This window comes from Oncorhynchus clarkii, chromosome 33, assembly GCF_045791955.1.
Source record: "Oncorhynchus clarkii lewisi isolate Uvic-CL-2024 chromosome 33, UVic_Ocla_1.0, whole genome shotgun sequence".
NCBI lineage: Eukaryota > Metazoa > Chordata > Actinopteri > Salmoniformes > Salmonidae > Oncorhynchus > Oncorhynchus clarkii.
In genome coordinates this window covers 21,317,727-21,331,830 of record NC_092179.1, presented here as the reverse complement: position 1 = coordinate 21,331,830, position 14,104 = coordinate 21,317,727, and the positions used below count along the sequence as shown (strand labels likewise).

Genomic DNA, 14,104 nt, shown 5'->3' with positions numbered 1-14,104 from the left:
TGTGTAAACATAACTTTAACAGCATGGGTGAGAGAACCAATGCGTTGCTTACACTCGCAAAGGAGCAGAGTGTGAACCTAAAGCCGATGCAAGGGAGTCACTTCATGACAAAGGATTGGGATGACAAGGATTCCTGGCGCGCTCACTGAACCATCGTCACATGATTCGTTTGCGTACGTTAATCTTCTTGATACTGGGAGGTCTTCTTTGAAGCTTTAGTCGCATTTAAAATTCTACTGACACCCAATCTTGTGCTTTCTCATCAGTTCATCGTCTTGTCAATTTCATGTCCGGCAACCAAATAAAAAACGGTCCAGAAAAGGAGTCATGGCCTAATTATCTGGGTGGGTTAAACCAAAGGAATGTTGGCCTAGACTACTATGGGCTATTGTTTAAAGTATAGACTATTGGCTAGGCTCAGTGCAACACACAGAACAAAACTAATGAGGACACAGTGATCCAAATACATGATCAGAATTTGACTTAAACTTTTTCAATGAGCAGAAATCAAGATAACCGATTGCACATTGTGAAGGGCGGACTGAACCACCCCCTTTCCTGTACCGTGTGTTTGTACACAAACCGCGTCATTCATTCTGGTGTGTGTAAAGTCTATGCCTGTCGCCAAGGCAAAAAGCCACTCCCCTTCCTCCTCGAGCTGATGCAATGCTGGATAGATATAAAGGTGCAGACAAACCCCTCCTCGTTTAGACAACGTAAATTCAAGTTGCGCATCACATCATTGGCAATTTGATTTAATATAACATCTTAAAATTGAGCTTTTAAGCAATTATTATACAAGTGTATCCACATTTTAAGTTATTTTCCTATTTAATTGGGACAATTTCATTGTATCTGAAGTACATTTATTGTTGCTGATAATTGGGAATTTAAAACCTCAAGGATAAATAGTTTTTAGTAGAATATTGGAGACATTCAACGGTGAAGGAATTGTTTAAATTAAAATTGCTAAGGATCGCCACTTTTTCATAGGGATTTTATTCGTTTTATCAAAGGTAAGATTCTGTCTGCGCCGCATCTTTTACTGTCTACCAGGAAATATGCTGGGTTACCCGGTGTAGGCTAATTATCTTGTAATTCTCTATTTATAAATTGTAATTTACAATTCTATAGGCCTAATAAATTGATGTATTCTGTATTGTAAGTAATTAAGTCTATTCTATTGGAAAATGGGTGAAATAATTAGCCCAAATATTGTGTAGTGAAATAGCGGGCCGATGTATATAATCTCTTGCATGTTATTTCCCTAGTCAATTAGTCAAGATCAGTTAGGCGCAAAGATCAAATGTATTAGGTTATAGCTTTTTATTTCTATATTCTTTATAATATTTATGATGCTATGCTATAGGCCTAGGCTACACAGCGCAATGGGCCAGACTCGCAAGTATATAAATAAATATCACTGATGCTGTAGGCTAGTGGGCCACATTCTTTCTAGAGGAATGTCGGGGCGGTAACCAAGGAAGGAATGTAATGGATTTGATGGTTGAGTCTTTTCACTTATTTGGGATACTTGTAAATAAGAGACATCAACGTCCAATAAATTATGCAACCCAAATGAATGACTGTAAGCTACAGTTGAGGATATCTAAGACAGATATAGGACTTACAGCTCTGCGCAAAATGGTGCCAGTCCATAATAGACAAGCACGTGCCTTTGTTTCCATCAGTCAGTCATGGAAGAAATCTTATTAAATGGAGCCCAAAATCGAATTATTGAACAGTCCCATGTCTAAAATGTTTTAGATTAGGCTGTGCTCTATCAAAACCCTAAACTAATAACATGATCTCACATTCTGTTTGAATAAACGGGATTTGTTAGTTACATATATTGGCTGATTAAAATGGCAATTCTTCTTATTTAACACGTTGAAATTGGGGATGAAAAGACTTGCGCAATGCTTTTGTCATTCATATTGGGTATGTGACGCTGCGCTGATGTGGATAGACGCGGATGCCGGGCGGCTGGTATTTTTCCACTGGCTCCTGGGATGAGTCAACCCCCCTTCGTCTGGTCACATGACTTCAAATTTATGAGGTAGCTGCAGCGCATTGAGTAGCCTAGTCTCTCCCTTTCCAATATTGATTATTCGACGTCCCTGGTAGAACTCACGGTACAATAAAAAAAGAGAGTGGGAATGGTGCAGGCAAGAAGTTCACAAATTAACACAAATTGCTTCAAGGTTTTCCGTTTGTTTATTTTACAGCATGAAACAGGCCACTGCAAAGACAGAGATGAGCCGCTTCAGCATTTCCCCTGATGAGGATAGCAGTGTCAGTTCCAATAGTCATGAATACAGTTCCTGTCCAACCAAGAAGGTTCCTATTGACAGGTGAGGCACTGCAGCCTGCTGGGTCTGAAGATGCTCTGCAGTAGACTTATGCCTGTGTTTCTAACCGCAGAAATGTCATCAACTTGCATATTTTTGTGGAACTTGTATTATGTTTGTTTTAACGGCTGAATTGGAATGGGATTAATCCATTAAATAAATGATTTATGCGTGTTTGATTTCCAGTCAATATCCCGATATGGATGCGGAGAGTCAAAACTTCCTTCCAGACTACCACCTGGACAAGAAGAAGTATGAAACAGATTATGTAAGTGCTGGACTAATAACACTTAGGCTACCAATTTGAGGCTTATGGTTTACTATGTTTTTATTTGAGTTTTTTTTCTTACTGAGTAAATTTGACTTTATTCTCAACAGCATCCAGGCACCGCCTCTTTCGGGATGTCAGTCTTCAACCTGGGCAATGCTATTATGGGCAGTGGCATCCTTGGTCTCTCCTATGCCATGGCCAACACTGGCATTGCACTCTTTATGTGAGTACTGTTCTTGTGTTCCTGTATGCCAGTGTCAGACTTGGGTTTCAATGAAATCAATTGCACATCTGCATTGCTTGTTGTTAGGGGTTTTAGGCTGGGTTGCTGTATAAGCACTTAGTGACATCTGCTGATGTAAAAAGGGCTTTCTAAATAAAAACTGTAAACTGTACTGCAGGGTCAATCAACGTTCACACTGTGTCATCCAATGGCAATGTCTGCAGCTTGCAAGGTGTGACGAAGAGATAGTGGTGTCTGTTTTAAAGAGGTTAACACCAATGATATATCCCAGGATTGCTGATGCTATGTATTGGCCAATGAGAGGCTTTGAAGCCACCGGTCGGCCATATTGGCAGTCCCCAGAAAGAGTAGTCCTCCATAGGAATGAATGGAATTCTACAGTATTTCAATACAATTTTTCAAGGACAAAATTACATGTATTTAAGTATTTTGTTGTTGTAGAGGGGACAGTAACATTAGTACCATTCTACTTTAAGGAAAAACGTTGTATATATATTTTTTGTGCTTTTTTATGTTTAACTCAAATAATATACTTTCAATTATGCATTTAGGTGTCTGTTAACTCAATAAATGTGGCAAAAACAAATGTACACATTAATACATGTATTTTATTTGATAGCTTCCAAAATGGTTTTTTACAATGGTGGGAGGGTGCCAAGATGAAGGCGCAGTAGCATCAAAACAGCACCCCCTGTCAGTCAACTAGTGTATATATAAATAATTGGAATGAACATACACATCCACAATTGAAATGGAGCTCAGCTTTATGAATCTGGGAAGTAGGTAGTAGGAATTAGGAGCGGCAGGTAGCCTAGCGGTTAATCGGGTTGTGCCAATAACCCAAAGTGTTCTTGTTTGAATCCCTTGGGTGACAAATCTGTCGATGTGCTCTTGAGCAAGGCCCTTAACCCAAATTGCTCCTGTAAGTCGCTTTGGATAACAGCATCCACTAAATAACTCAAATGTAAGTCAACATCACATTGAATAGAATGCAATATAGAATATCACTCACTGTATGTTGCTAGTGTAGAAGATAGTTTGTGGAACTCTCTGAGTCTGAATGCACTCAGTCATATCAGAAGCAATACAGCACATTCTAAACTTAGCAGTGTGATATACCACCAGCTACAGCACAATAAGGTCACACATCTCAATATCTACCAATGTGAGGCATAGATACTGTACATACAACCTGAGCACAGCATTTATCCACAGTCTACTGGAGATGTGTCCTTGTTTAAGACAGGGCATTGGATAACCCTGAAGGGAGTTAGAGTAAGCTGGTGAGACAGCCTACAGAGATCAAAGCTTATGCTACCGCAGGGCACGGTAGCTAGTAGCCACGCAGGTCAGTGTTTACAAACAGCGGGCGTACGATTCTGAGCGCTGGGGTTGGGTGTGTGGCGCACTAGCATCGGGGGGCCTTTCATTTGGGCCAGTCACTCGAAGCCGGCAGCGCTAATCTTTCTGCATTGGGGCAAGAGTTATATAAAGTGTAAGGTACTGTAAACGGGCCTCACATGAGATCATGAATGGAGCCCCCCCCCTCCCCCGCCATTCCAGTAGACTCTTCTTCTCTCCATTACACTCATTACAAGTCATTTCAACCAACGTTTAACCAAAATCCAATGACATTACATTCTTTGTTGATTTCACGTTGAATTCACGTTAGTTGACAAATCAACCAAATTTAAATCAAAACTAGACGTTGAAATGACGTCTGTGCCCAGTGGGTAGCCAGTCTGAAGGGCCACTTTCTCCAACAGCTTATGAATATGAATTATGAATATAATACCTCTGATTATTTGTGTAGCATTGTGAAATAGGAGAAATTCTGTAAAATATATATACCTGAAAAAAACCTGGGCACTCAATGCAAAACCCTTTATTCCTTTGGCTTCTGCATTTCCGCCAACATACCATCTTCAGTGTATAAAATCATTTGTGTATTTTCACAAAGGCCTCCGTTTAAAAAAATCTTTGTTTGCAAAAGGTTTCCACACCATGGGACTTGCAAACACTTCACCGCTGGGTAGATTCAGTATTTACAGAGTGAAAACAATTACCTTGGGGTCATCTAAGGTATATTTGGTGAGTCAGTGAAGTGCATATGATATGATAAAATGTAGACTAAACTATTATGGGCAGAAGTGTAAACGGTGACAAGTAGCTGAGTTAAGTAATCATCTCTATACCACTGTGTTGTGGTTCTGAAATTGTGTGTGTGAGTGAAATGATTTTCACAAGGCCTTCATAATGTGACCATAGCTTATATTTTTCTCAGTGACAGTGTTAGCTCTGCACGGCTTGGCTGCTAGATAGAATATCCTGACCTGGAGCCCATTGTCCAAATCACATCCCTGTATCTGGATTGTGCATAGCTGTGTTGCATCAAAACTGTCCCCATGACAAGGTCTTTGCAGATCAGCTCACAGACAGAACCTATTGATCCCTGTGTTTGGGTGCTACAGTACAGTAGAGAAGTCGCTTGTATGTCACTTCCCCAGCCTCAACATGGTCAACATGAGATGTGTCCTTGCGATGGTCAGAACACATTTTCCATGTGAATTTTAGCCTTGCGTTTTTTGTCTCCACGTTCAGATGGAACCATCGGGAGATCAATTGGGACTGGTGAAATGCACCGAACGGAAACCAAGCTTGCACTTATCCAATATGCACCTATCAGTAGTCAACCGGGTTACAGGGTGTCCGTGTGGTTAATTCCAGTCGATAATAGCCCTTACCAGTCTTGCAGGCAATAGCAGTCCTTTGGCCTGGTTCCGTACCTTACTCGTGATACAATGTTCCTCTTCTCTCCACAGAATTCTCCTGGTGGCTGTGTCCATCTTCTCCCTGTACTCTGTGCACTTGCTTCTAAAGACAGCCAATGAAGGAGGGTCGCTGGTCTATGAACAGCTGGGTTACAAGGCCTTCGGCATGCCCGGGAAACTGGCTGCATCCATCTCCATCACCATGCAGAACATCGGAGGTGAGAACTAAGGACACTTCAATGGTCATTCAGAAAGACAGATCAAAGTCAGGGAGACAGTCAACTCCTAGTGGATCAATGAGACTATGTGGAAAAAAGTCCAAAGTCTAAATGTCAGTGGTCACACATAGAAAAGGAAGAGCAGCCCATTTCCCATAAACCAAATGGTTCTGTAAATGTTTACAATAAATATTTGCAAGGGTACTAGACTTTCCAATGGAACAAACATCCCTTCTGCGAACCAACAGGCCTATTCATCCTTAGTTAGTGCTTCTAGAACCATTTATGTCTCAGAGATGTCTGTTTTGGAACAAAATAAGGCATGTTTTGATGCAAAGTCACTGATTCACAATATGACTTTGACTAACCGTGACTTTGCTTTTACCTTTGCAGCCATGTCCAGCTACCTCTACATTGTGAAGTACGAGCTGCCGATCGTTATCCAAGCCTTCGTGGGAGCTACCAACGGGTAAGCAGCTTTGTCTCTAGATTCTGTGTGTGCGTTGGTGTGTGTGTGAGTCTTTTAGTCTGCTGTTAGAGTTTGGTTTGAAAAATGGCCCATGGTTGATTTTGAGAGGTCGACCCTCGAGGTGAAGCAGTGACTTTGGTGTCATTCAAAATGGCGGTGGGTTGTTTTTGAGTGCTGTGCTGGGAAGATGTGAAGAGGCCTCTTTGTCCCTCTCAGCAGAGAGAGGGAGGTGGGACAGTGTGTTGTCGGCAGCCGTTCAAAGGGTCCTTTTAGAAGAGCCAGTGCTGCACAGAGACAGACCTCTGGATGAGCTCATTCAGACCAACCAACTGGCCCATCAAACATTCATGTAGTGTTGCCAGCATGTAGCTAGACCACCCTAAGTGCAGGCTGCTATTTCTGTGTGCATTGCAGACATTCTGCCATGTTTGTATTTTACAACACCAGTCAAATGGGAAACGAACGATACAAAAGTTTTGATATAGGTCATATTTTTTCACAAAAGCTAGATAAATGCTGGGATATGAATGTGTGTAAGCGTGTGTGGATGTAACTGTGTGTTATTATATTAAACTGTGTGGTGATATGTGTGTACAGTGTATGACGAGGTCTTGTCTCTCCTGTGCGTTCCAGAGAGTGGTATGCGAACGGGGACTATCTTGTGATCTTGGTGTCAGTTGTCATCATCCTGCCACTCTCACTTCTCAGAAACCTTGGTAAGACACAATACAGAGTGTGGCACTTTACTTTGTGTGTGTGTGGTGTGTGTGTGTGTACACGTGTGTTGTGAAATGCAGCACTTGTGTAAAATGTTGGGAAAGGGCAGGGGATCATGACGCACTTTGGCAACGGGTGTGTGTAATAGGGGCCAGAACAGTTTGTTTACATTAGATTCCTTTTTGACTGATACAGTTAATATATTGCCTTAGAAGAGTACATTCTAATTCATTGTAATATGGTTTTAATATATGTTATAACAGGGATATTACACAATTGTTAGTATCTTTACTATCTTACATTTCCATAGTATATGAAGTACTCAATAGTTTTTTCTCTCTCTGTTACCTTACTTCAGGTTACCTTGGTTACACAAGTGGTTTCTCCCTGCTTTGCATGGTGTTCTTCCTGATTGTGGTGAGTCAACATCCTAAACTACTCCGCTGTTGTGGTCTTTACAGTTCAGGTTATTGTAGTGAATAGCTCACCTACAGATATGATATCTTAATTTTATCACTCTGTTGTCTAAGATAATGTTCCTGCACAGTAGGAAATGCAAATTGTAGTGTATTTAAGGTTTAAAGCGGCTTCTAAGGTTTGTAATTTCCACTTTAATACTGTCAATCTTTTTTTTTCATTTTTTTTTTTTCACCTTTATTTAACCAGGTAGGCAAGTTGAGAACAAGTTCTCATTTACAATTGCGACCTGGCCAAGATAAAGCAAAGCAGTTCGACACATACAACAACACAGAGTTACACATGGAGTAAAACAAACATACAGTCAATAATACAGTATAAACAAGTCTATATACGATGTGAGCAAATGAGGTGAGATAAGGGAGGTAAAGGCAAAAAAAGGCCATGGTGGCAAAGTAAATACAATATAGCAAGTAAAACACTGGAATGGTAGATTTGCAGATAAATCTTGATTTATCCTAACTAAAATGTATCAACCATATTTCCATTAATTATAATCCATACAGAAATTCAAAATTCCTGTCGCTGCAGGACTATTTTCATGCAGTGAGAAACTGGTCAAATGAAGATAGAACACCTGAATAACTGACACATTGGTTTACAATTCTGACCTGCTCACACTAGCCGGACCATGACCAAGCATTTCAAATGACCTATCCCCTCTATTGTACGTTGCTTTCTAAAAGTAATGAGTTTGAATCTGTAGTAGTTATATCACCAATTAGCAATGTATGTAGCCAATAGTCTGTACCTTTTGTATGGGAGTCTAAATGGGCTTGGTTGCTTTTCCAGGTGATCTATAAGAAGTTCCAGATCCCGTGCCCTTTCATCCCTAACATGGACGTGATACTGAACGAGACGGTTAGCAAGGTCCTGAACAACACGATGGGCTTCCTCAATACCACCGCCGGTGTCTACAACGAGGACGTCTGCACACCCAAATACTTTGTCTTTAACTCTCAGGTGAGAAATGGACAGATATGTTGAGTGGTAAATCAATAAATAGAAAGATAACTACTTAATGGATATACAAGTGCTTTCGTACCTGTATTCGTTTTTTTTTATGTCTGTGCATGTGTCAAATGTCTAACGGTCTTGTCTAACGCTCTCCTTCAGACTGTGTATGCTGTTCCTATCCTGACGTTCGCCTTTGTCTGCCACCCCGCCGTCCTGCCCATGTACGAGGAGCTTAAAGAGTGAGTCTATTGCTGTTTACCCAGCTGCCACACACAGAAGTGCACAATTACACACAAACACACAGTTTATATCTGAAGTACCTGTGAAGGAAGACAGAGAAAAGAGCAGTGGTTCTGTGTTGTCTAAACCTCCTCTTCTTTCCCAGTCGTTCCCGTAGAAAGATGCAGGGCGTGGCCAACGTGTCTTTCCTGGCCATGTTCATCATGTACCTGCTGGCTGCTCTCTTCGGATATCTGACCTTCAACGGTGAGCCACCCCCGCCCCCCTTAGAAACATATTCATCAATTTTTTAACAGTCGGATACAAAACTAGTTTGAGAAGGAAACAGTTCTTTTCGGGGCTCATACAACCAGTTGTTTTGCAAGTACTGTCCCCCATGAGAAAACAAGACACATAATCATCTGTCCAATACACCAATGATCCTATATATTTGTTATGGCAAGGACATCGCAGCAGGTGTCCAGCCATGTTCCAGACTTCCCTAAAAGTATGGCTACGCAATGGCCCTCGTTAGCAAGGACGACATGACGAAAATGAATGAATGAGGGTGCGAAAGTTACGCACAACCTCAAATAATCTTAGCTGTATTCCAATTGATCTCCCAATCTCAGTTTGATTTGGCTGGACATGTAACAGGCAGGTTACAAAGACCTTTCTGAACGAACACCAATAATACAGCTAAATGAGTCAATGTTGACCGTAGGGGTTATTATAGAGCATTGCTGACCAGGGTTCGATACCCAGTTGGTCACACATGGGCCCTGTGTCTGGATATCTGAATATTTGAAAGGTGTGGAAATGAATTGAATATGTGGCTTTATAAGTGAGAAGGAAACAAGCATAAATTAAATGACCGTATTGGATTGGCTTTACAGTGCATGTGGAGTCCGAACTTCTGCACACCTACTCCAAGGTCTACAAGGCTGACGTGATCCTACTCATTGTTCGTCTGGCCGTGCTGACAGCTGTCACCCTGACTGTCCCTGTGGTGCTGTTTCCCGTAAGCCCCACATCTATCTATCTGTCTGGCTGGCAGCTTGTCTGTCTGTCCATCCAGCTGTCCTTCTATCCATCCATCCAAAACTTGTGAGCGTTGTCAAGTTCGGTATTGCCACCATGTTGACCTTGGTCCCCCGTCTCTGTCTGTCTTTTCGTAGATCCGCACGTCAGTCAACCAGCTGCTGTGTGCCTCCAAGGAGTTCAGCTGGATCCGCCACACCATCATCACCATGGTTCTGCTGGCCAGCACAAACTGTCTGGTCATCTTCGTCCCCTCCATCAGAGACATCTTCGGCTTCATCGGTGAGTGAATGTGTTCAGCTGGTCAGGTGCAGTTCTAGAAGTTGAACAGCACATAATCCAGAAGTTGTAATAGAGAAAGAAAAGAGGTGAACATCCCCACTGAGCCTGTCATCTTCCTCTTCAGGTGCATCTGCGGCAGCCATGTTGATCTTCATCCTGCCCTCAGCCTTCTATATCAAACTGGTCAAGAAGGAGCCCATGAAGTCTGTGCAGAAAATCGGAGTAAGAAACCATCCCTCTAATTTTTACTCCATGCAATTGATGTGTTTGTGGGTGTTGTGGTCTGTGACTCCTGGCAAGGAGCATCAATCGTATAGTGGAGAAGAAAGCCTTGATGTGTTTGTTGTGCTAAGCCCAACCGTCTTGTCCTCCCTCTCTCTCCAGGCATCCATCTTCCTGTGCAGTGGTTTCTTTGTCATGATCGGCAGCTTGACCCTCATCACCCTTGACTGGATCAACAACGCCTCACAAGCCGCCAATGGACACTAGGATACCTCATCCACCAGGGGGGGGGGGGCACCACACCATCCGCAGCTCAGCCGCTAAACATCTGACCGCTAAGACTGCTATGACCTCACATACAACAATGTTCGGCTTTGAACTCTAAGCAAGAGACTATACCATTCCAATGAGAATGTACTGAACTTTGTACAGTATGCAGTTAAGCCACACAGGTGGTGATTTTCTTTTTTCCTTTCGTTGTGCTTTCTTTGTTTTGTTTCCCGTTTTGGACTTTCTCTTTTTTTGTTATTCTGGTACAGTTGAAACATTTGACGGTGCCTCAAACAGGGATGGTGTAGTTGTAGAGTTCCAATGCAGCTCATATTCAGGTACTGCGTGTGAGCTCAGCTTTTTGGGCACGGCGACAACTTTTCTCAACCAGGGCCGCACGCAACCGCGGACATCCTGGAATCCCAGAACTCTTTAGAGGTGAAGAACGTGACAGCAGACTCTACTCGAGGTGAATCATTTAGTGTTCAACTTCTTATTTTTTTAAAACATTGCCAAAAAAGGTATTTGTAATATGTGTTTATATATTTAAAAAGCACTTAATGTTCAGCACACTCGTGAGGAAATTGTATGTTCACGGACTACTAGACCGCTTATCAGTATTTGTACCAAGGCTGTGTGACCTAGCTAGTGGTGTCGGCTTCACTTGTAAAATGCTTAGTATGAATCAACGAAACCTGCCTTCTCAAAACCCCACACTGGAAGTTGCAAAATATCTCTTTTAAAGAAATGTATTACGCATTGTAATGTATTGAAGACCTTCAAATCTAGCACAGCGATGATACTACTGCTTGTAGATGGGGCATGCTCCCTGTCAAATCCCACGGATGCTAAGGGGAGGGGGGGGGGGACGTTACACTTTTTCTTTACGGAAGAAAATCTTGAATTTGACCACATGCGTGGTTGTAATGTACCTGTTTAACTTTCTAAAATAGTTTGTTTTATGACGGTTTTGAGACCGCACATAACCAAACGTCACATCAACGTTACATAATGGCTTCCATGCAGAACTGAGGGAAAGCGGAGGAATGTCATGTGAGCTGCTCAGTGTCTGTCAAAATGTCAGTGTTATTCTAACGGTTGGCAGCTTCTCCTTATTAAACATAACCGTAGGTACAAAAAAAGTTACGAAATGATTGATACGGATAGTGTAAAGTTGGCTTGTCACCTCGTCACAAACACGAGGTGAGCGGCTCACTGCTTCCAATGTTAACCTCACACATCATCCAAACTGTTATTGTCCTGCGATTATTTATGGAAGAACATGAAATCAATGTAATTTTATCTATTTTACTATATTTATATATTGTACATATATATATATATATATCTATGAGTTGAACTACTGTATATATGCTATGTTTTGTTTAACCTTCTATTGGCATTTCACTAAACTATAAAAATTGCTGGTGAATTTGGTCTTTATCAATTTACCCCCCCTATGATTCAGTATGGAGCTGTTCACTTTCATTTCTGGAACATAGTGAGAGAGTTTTCCCTCTTCCACTTGCTGTAATTCTGAAAGACCATGTTTAAAGTGGAACCTACCAAAGCATAGTGGCAGTGGTCTTTGTGTAACACACTTCTATTTGTGACCCTGATAACCTGTTCTCTCATGCTTTATGCACGTCTTGGTTAGAGAGTATGTGAGCCATCTCTTGACCTCAGGAGCAGAGGGCATCGCCCACCAGTGTTACACTCTTGTTTCAATGAAACACTATGTACATCATGTAATTATTGTCAAAATAAAGTCAAAGATAACCCCACACATTGTTGGGTCTTTATTGTGTCAGTTCTATTTTGCAGACCAGCTGATTGTGGTGTGCTTTTGCAGGGAGCCCACCGTATGTTGGGAAAGTGATTGCAACTCCTGAGACAAAGAACTGGAACCCCCTCTATTTTGATTAATAAACTGCAGATGAACAAAACAATTTCAGGAGAGAATATTACATTGTCTAAATATTGTGGTGGGAAATTATGCCACAAGTGAATAAGTTACAGGTCTGTGAGAGCCAGAAATCTTGCTTGTTTGTAGGTGACCAAATACTTATTTTCCACCATAATTTGCAAATAAATTCATAAAAAAATCCTACAATGTGATTTTCTGAATTTCTTTTTTCATTTTGTCTGTCATAGTTAGTGTACCTATGATGAAAATTACAGGCCTCATCTTTTTAAGTGGGAGAACTTGCACAATTGGTGGCTGACTAAATACGTTTTTTGCCCCACTGTATGTAAATTGCCTCAATATTGCTGCAGCAGCAAATGGGTATCCATAATAAAATACAAATATTGAAATAAGCTTGGAGTCAGGCAATGACACGGTGTCATTACTCCCACTATGAAATGAATTATGTTGAACTTCACAGGGTGGTGAAAGTGCACGGACCAGTATGAGTTTGATGCTCCTTTCCAATAAATATTGAGGGTCTTATTCTGGTGACATGATGATCGATACTTGACTGCCGTTTGACAAATAAAAATGTTCTCGCTCTTATCATTAATAATCTCATCATGTATTGTAGACTATCCTACTTGCTGAGCCTACCCGCACAGTATCTGCAAGCTGTTTAGCTAAAGGGCATGTGCCAAGACCAGACTAGGCACATTTGCTATTTTAATGCAACACTTTTTGTGCAAAAACTATTGGTAGAGATGCAAAAGCGATGGAAACACATTGAACCATTCCATTTTTATTCGGTACATGAAAACTTAAGCAAAAAAAGTACATTTTGTTGCACTATGTCAACATGCACTGATTTTTATCCTCAAGGAATCCGTTTGGTAGAAACACACCACTGGGGGGAAAATGTGCATACAGTGCCTTGCGAAAGTATTCGGCCCCCTTGAACTTTGCGACCTTTTGCCACATTTCAGGCTTCAAACATAAAGATATAAAACTGTATTTTTTTGTGAAGAATCAACAACAAGTGGGACACAATCATGAAGTGGAATGACATTTATTGGATATTTCAAACTTTTTTAACAAATCAAAAACTGAAAAATTGGGCGCGCAAAATTATTCAGCCCCTTTACTTTCAGTGCAGCAAACTCTCTCCAGAAGTTCAGTGAGGATCTCTGAATGATCCAATGTTGACCTAAATGACTAATGATGATAAATACAATCCACCTGTGTGTAATCAAGTCTCCGTATAAATGCACCTGCACTGTGATAGTCTCAGAGGTCCGTTAAAAGCGCAGAGAGCATCATGAAGAACAAGGAACACACCAGGCAGGTCCGAGATACTGTTGTGAAGAAGTTTAAAGCCGGATTTGGATACAAAAAGATTTCCCAAGCTTTAAACATCCCAAGGAGCACTGTGCAAGCGATAATATTGAAATGGAAGGAGTATCAGACCACTGCAAATCTACCAAGACCTGGCCGTCCCTCTAAACTTTCAGCTCATACAAGGAGAAGACTGATCAAAGATGCAGCCAAGAGGCACATGGTCACTCTGGATGAACTGCAGAGATCTACAGCTGAGGTGGGAGACTCTGTCCATAGGACAACAATCAGTCGTATATTGCTCAAATCTGGCCTTTATGGAAGAGTGGCAAGAAGAAAGCCATTTCTTAA

At 41.4% G+C, this 14,104-nt stretch overlaps 1 protein-coding gene across 2 annotated transcripts; it reads left to right on the top strand.

The window, feature by feature from the left end:
* The first annotated feature begins 705 nt into the window (after positions 1 to 705).
* Positions 706 to 12,295, top strand: LOC139392523 (sodium-coupled neutral amino acid symporter 2-like). Of its 2 annotated transcripts, none has more exons than XM_071140569.1 (15): positions 706 to 1,016; positions 2,229 to 2,354; positions 2,538 to 2,619; positions 2,730 to 2,845; positions 5,689 to 5,855; positions 6,249 to 6,324; positions 6,958 to 7,040; positions 7,400 to 7,458; positions 8,311 to 8,481; positions 8,635 to 8,714; positions 8,861 to 8,961; positions 9,591 to 9,715; positions 9,873 to 10,017; positions 10,142 to 10,239; positions 10,402 to 12,295. In XM_071140569.1, the coding sequence occupies exons 2-15, from the start codon at positions 2,230 to 2,232 to the stop codon at positions 10,504 to 10,506; spliced, it is 1,533 nt and encodes a 510-aa protein (XP_070996670.1). In that variant the 5' UTR covers positions 706 to 1,016; position 2,229; the 3' UTR covers positions 10,507 to 12,295. The 2 variants fall into 2 exon arrangements, with proteins under 2 accessions (XP_070996670.1, XP_070996669.1); XM_071140568.1 differs by lacking the exon at positions 706 to 1,016 and adding an exon at positions 1,912 to 2,059 and having other exon boundaries at positions 10,402 to 11,651.
* Positions 12,296 to 14,104: the final 1,809 nt, after the last annotated feature.

Coding starts and splice junctions, on each gene's coding strand:
- LOC139392523 (XM_071140568.1), top strand. CDS start 2,013: ATGAGTCAACCCCCCTTCGTCTGGTCACATGACTTCAAATTTATGAG. Junction 2,846..5,688: donor ACTGGCATTGCACTCTTTAT/GTGAGTACTGTT, acceptor TTCTCTCCACAG/AATTCTCCTGGTGGCTGTGT. Junction 9,716..9,872: donor TCCCTGTGGTGCTGTTTCCC/GTAAGCCCCACA, acceptor GTCTTTTCGTAG/ATCCGCACGTCAGTCAACCA.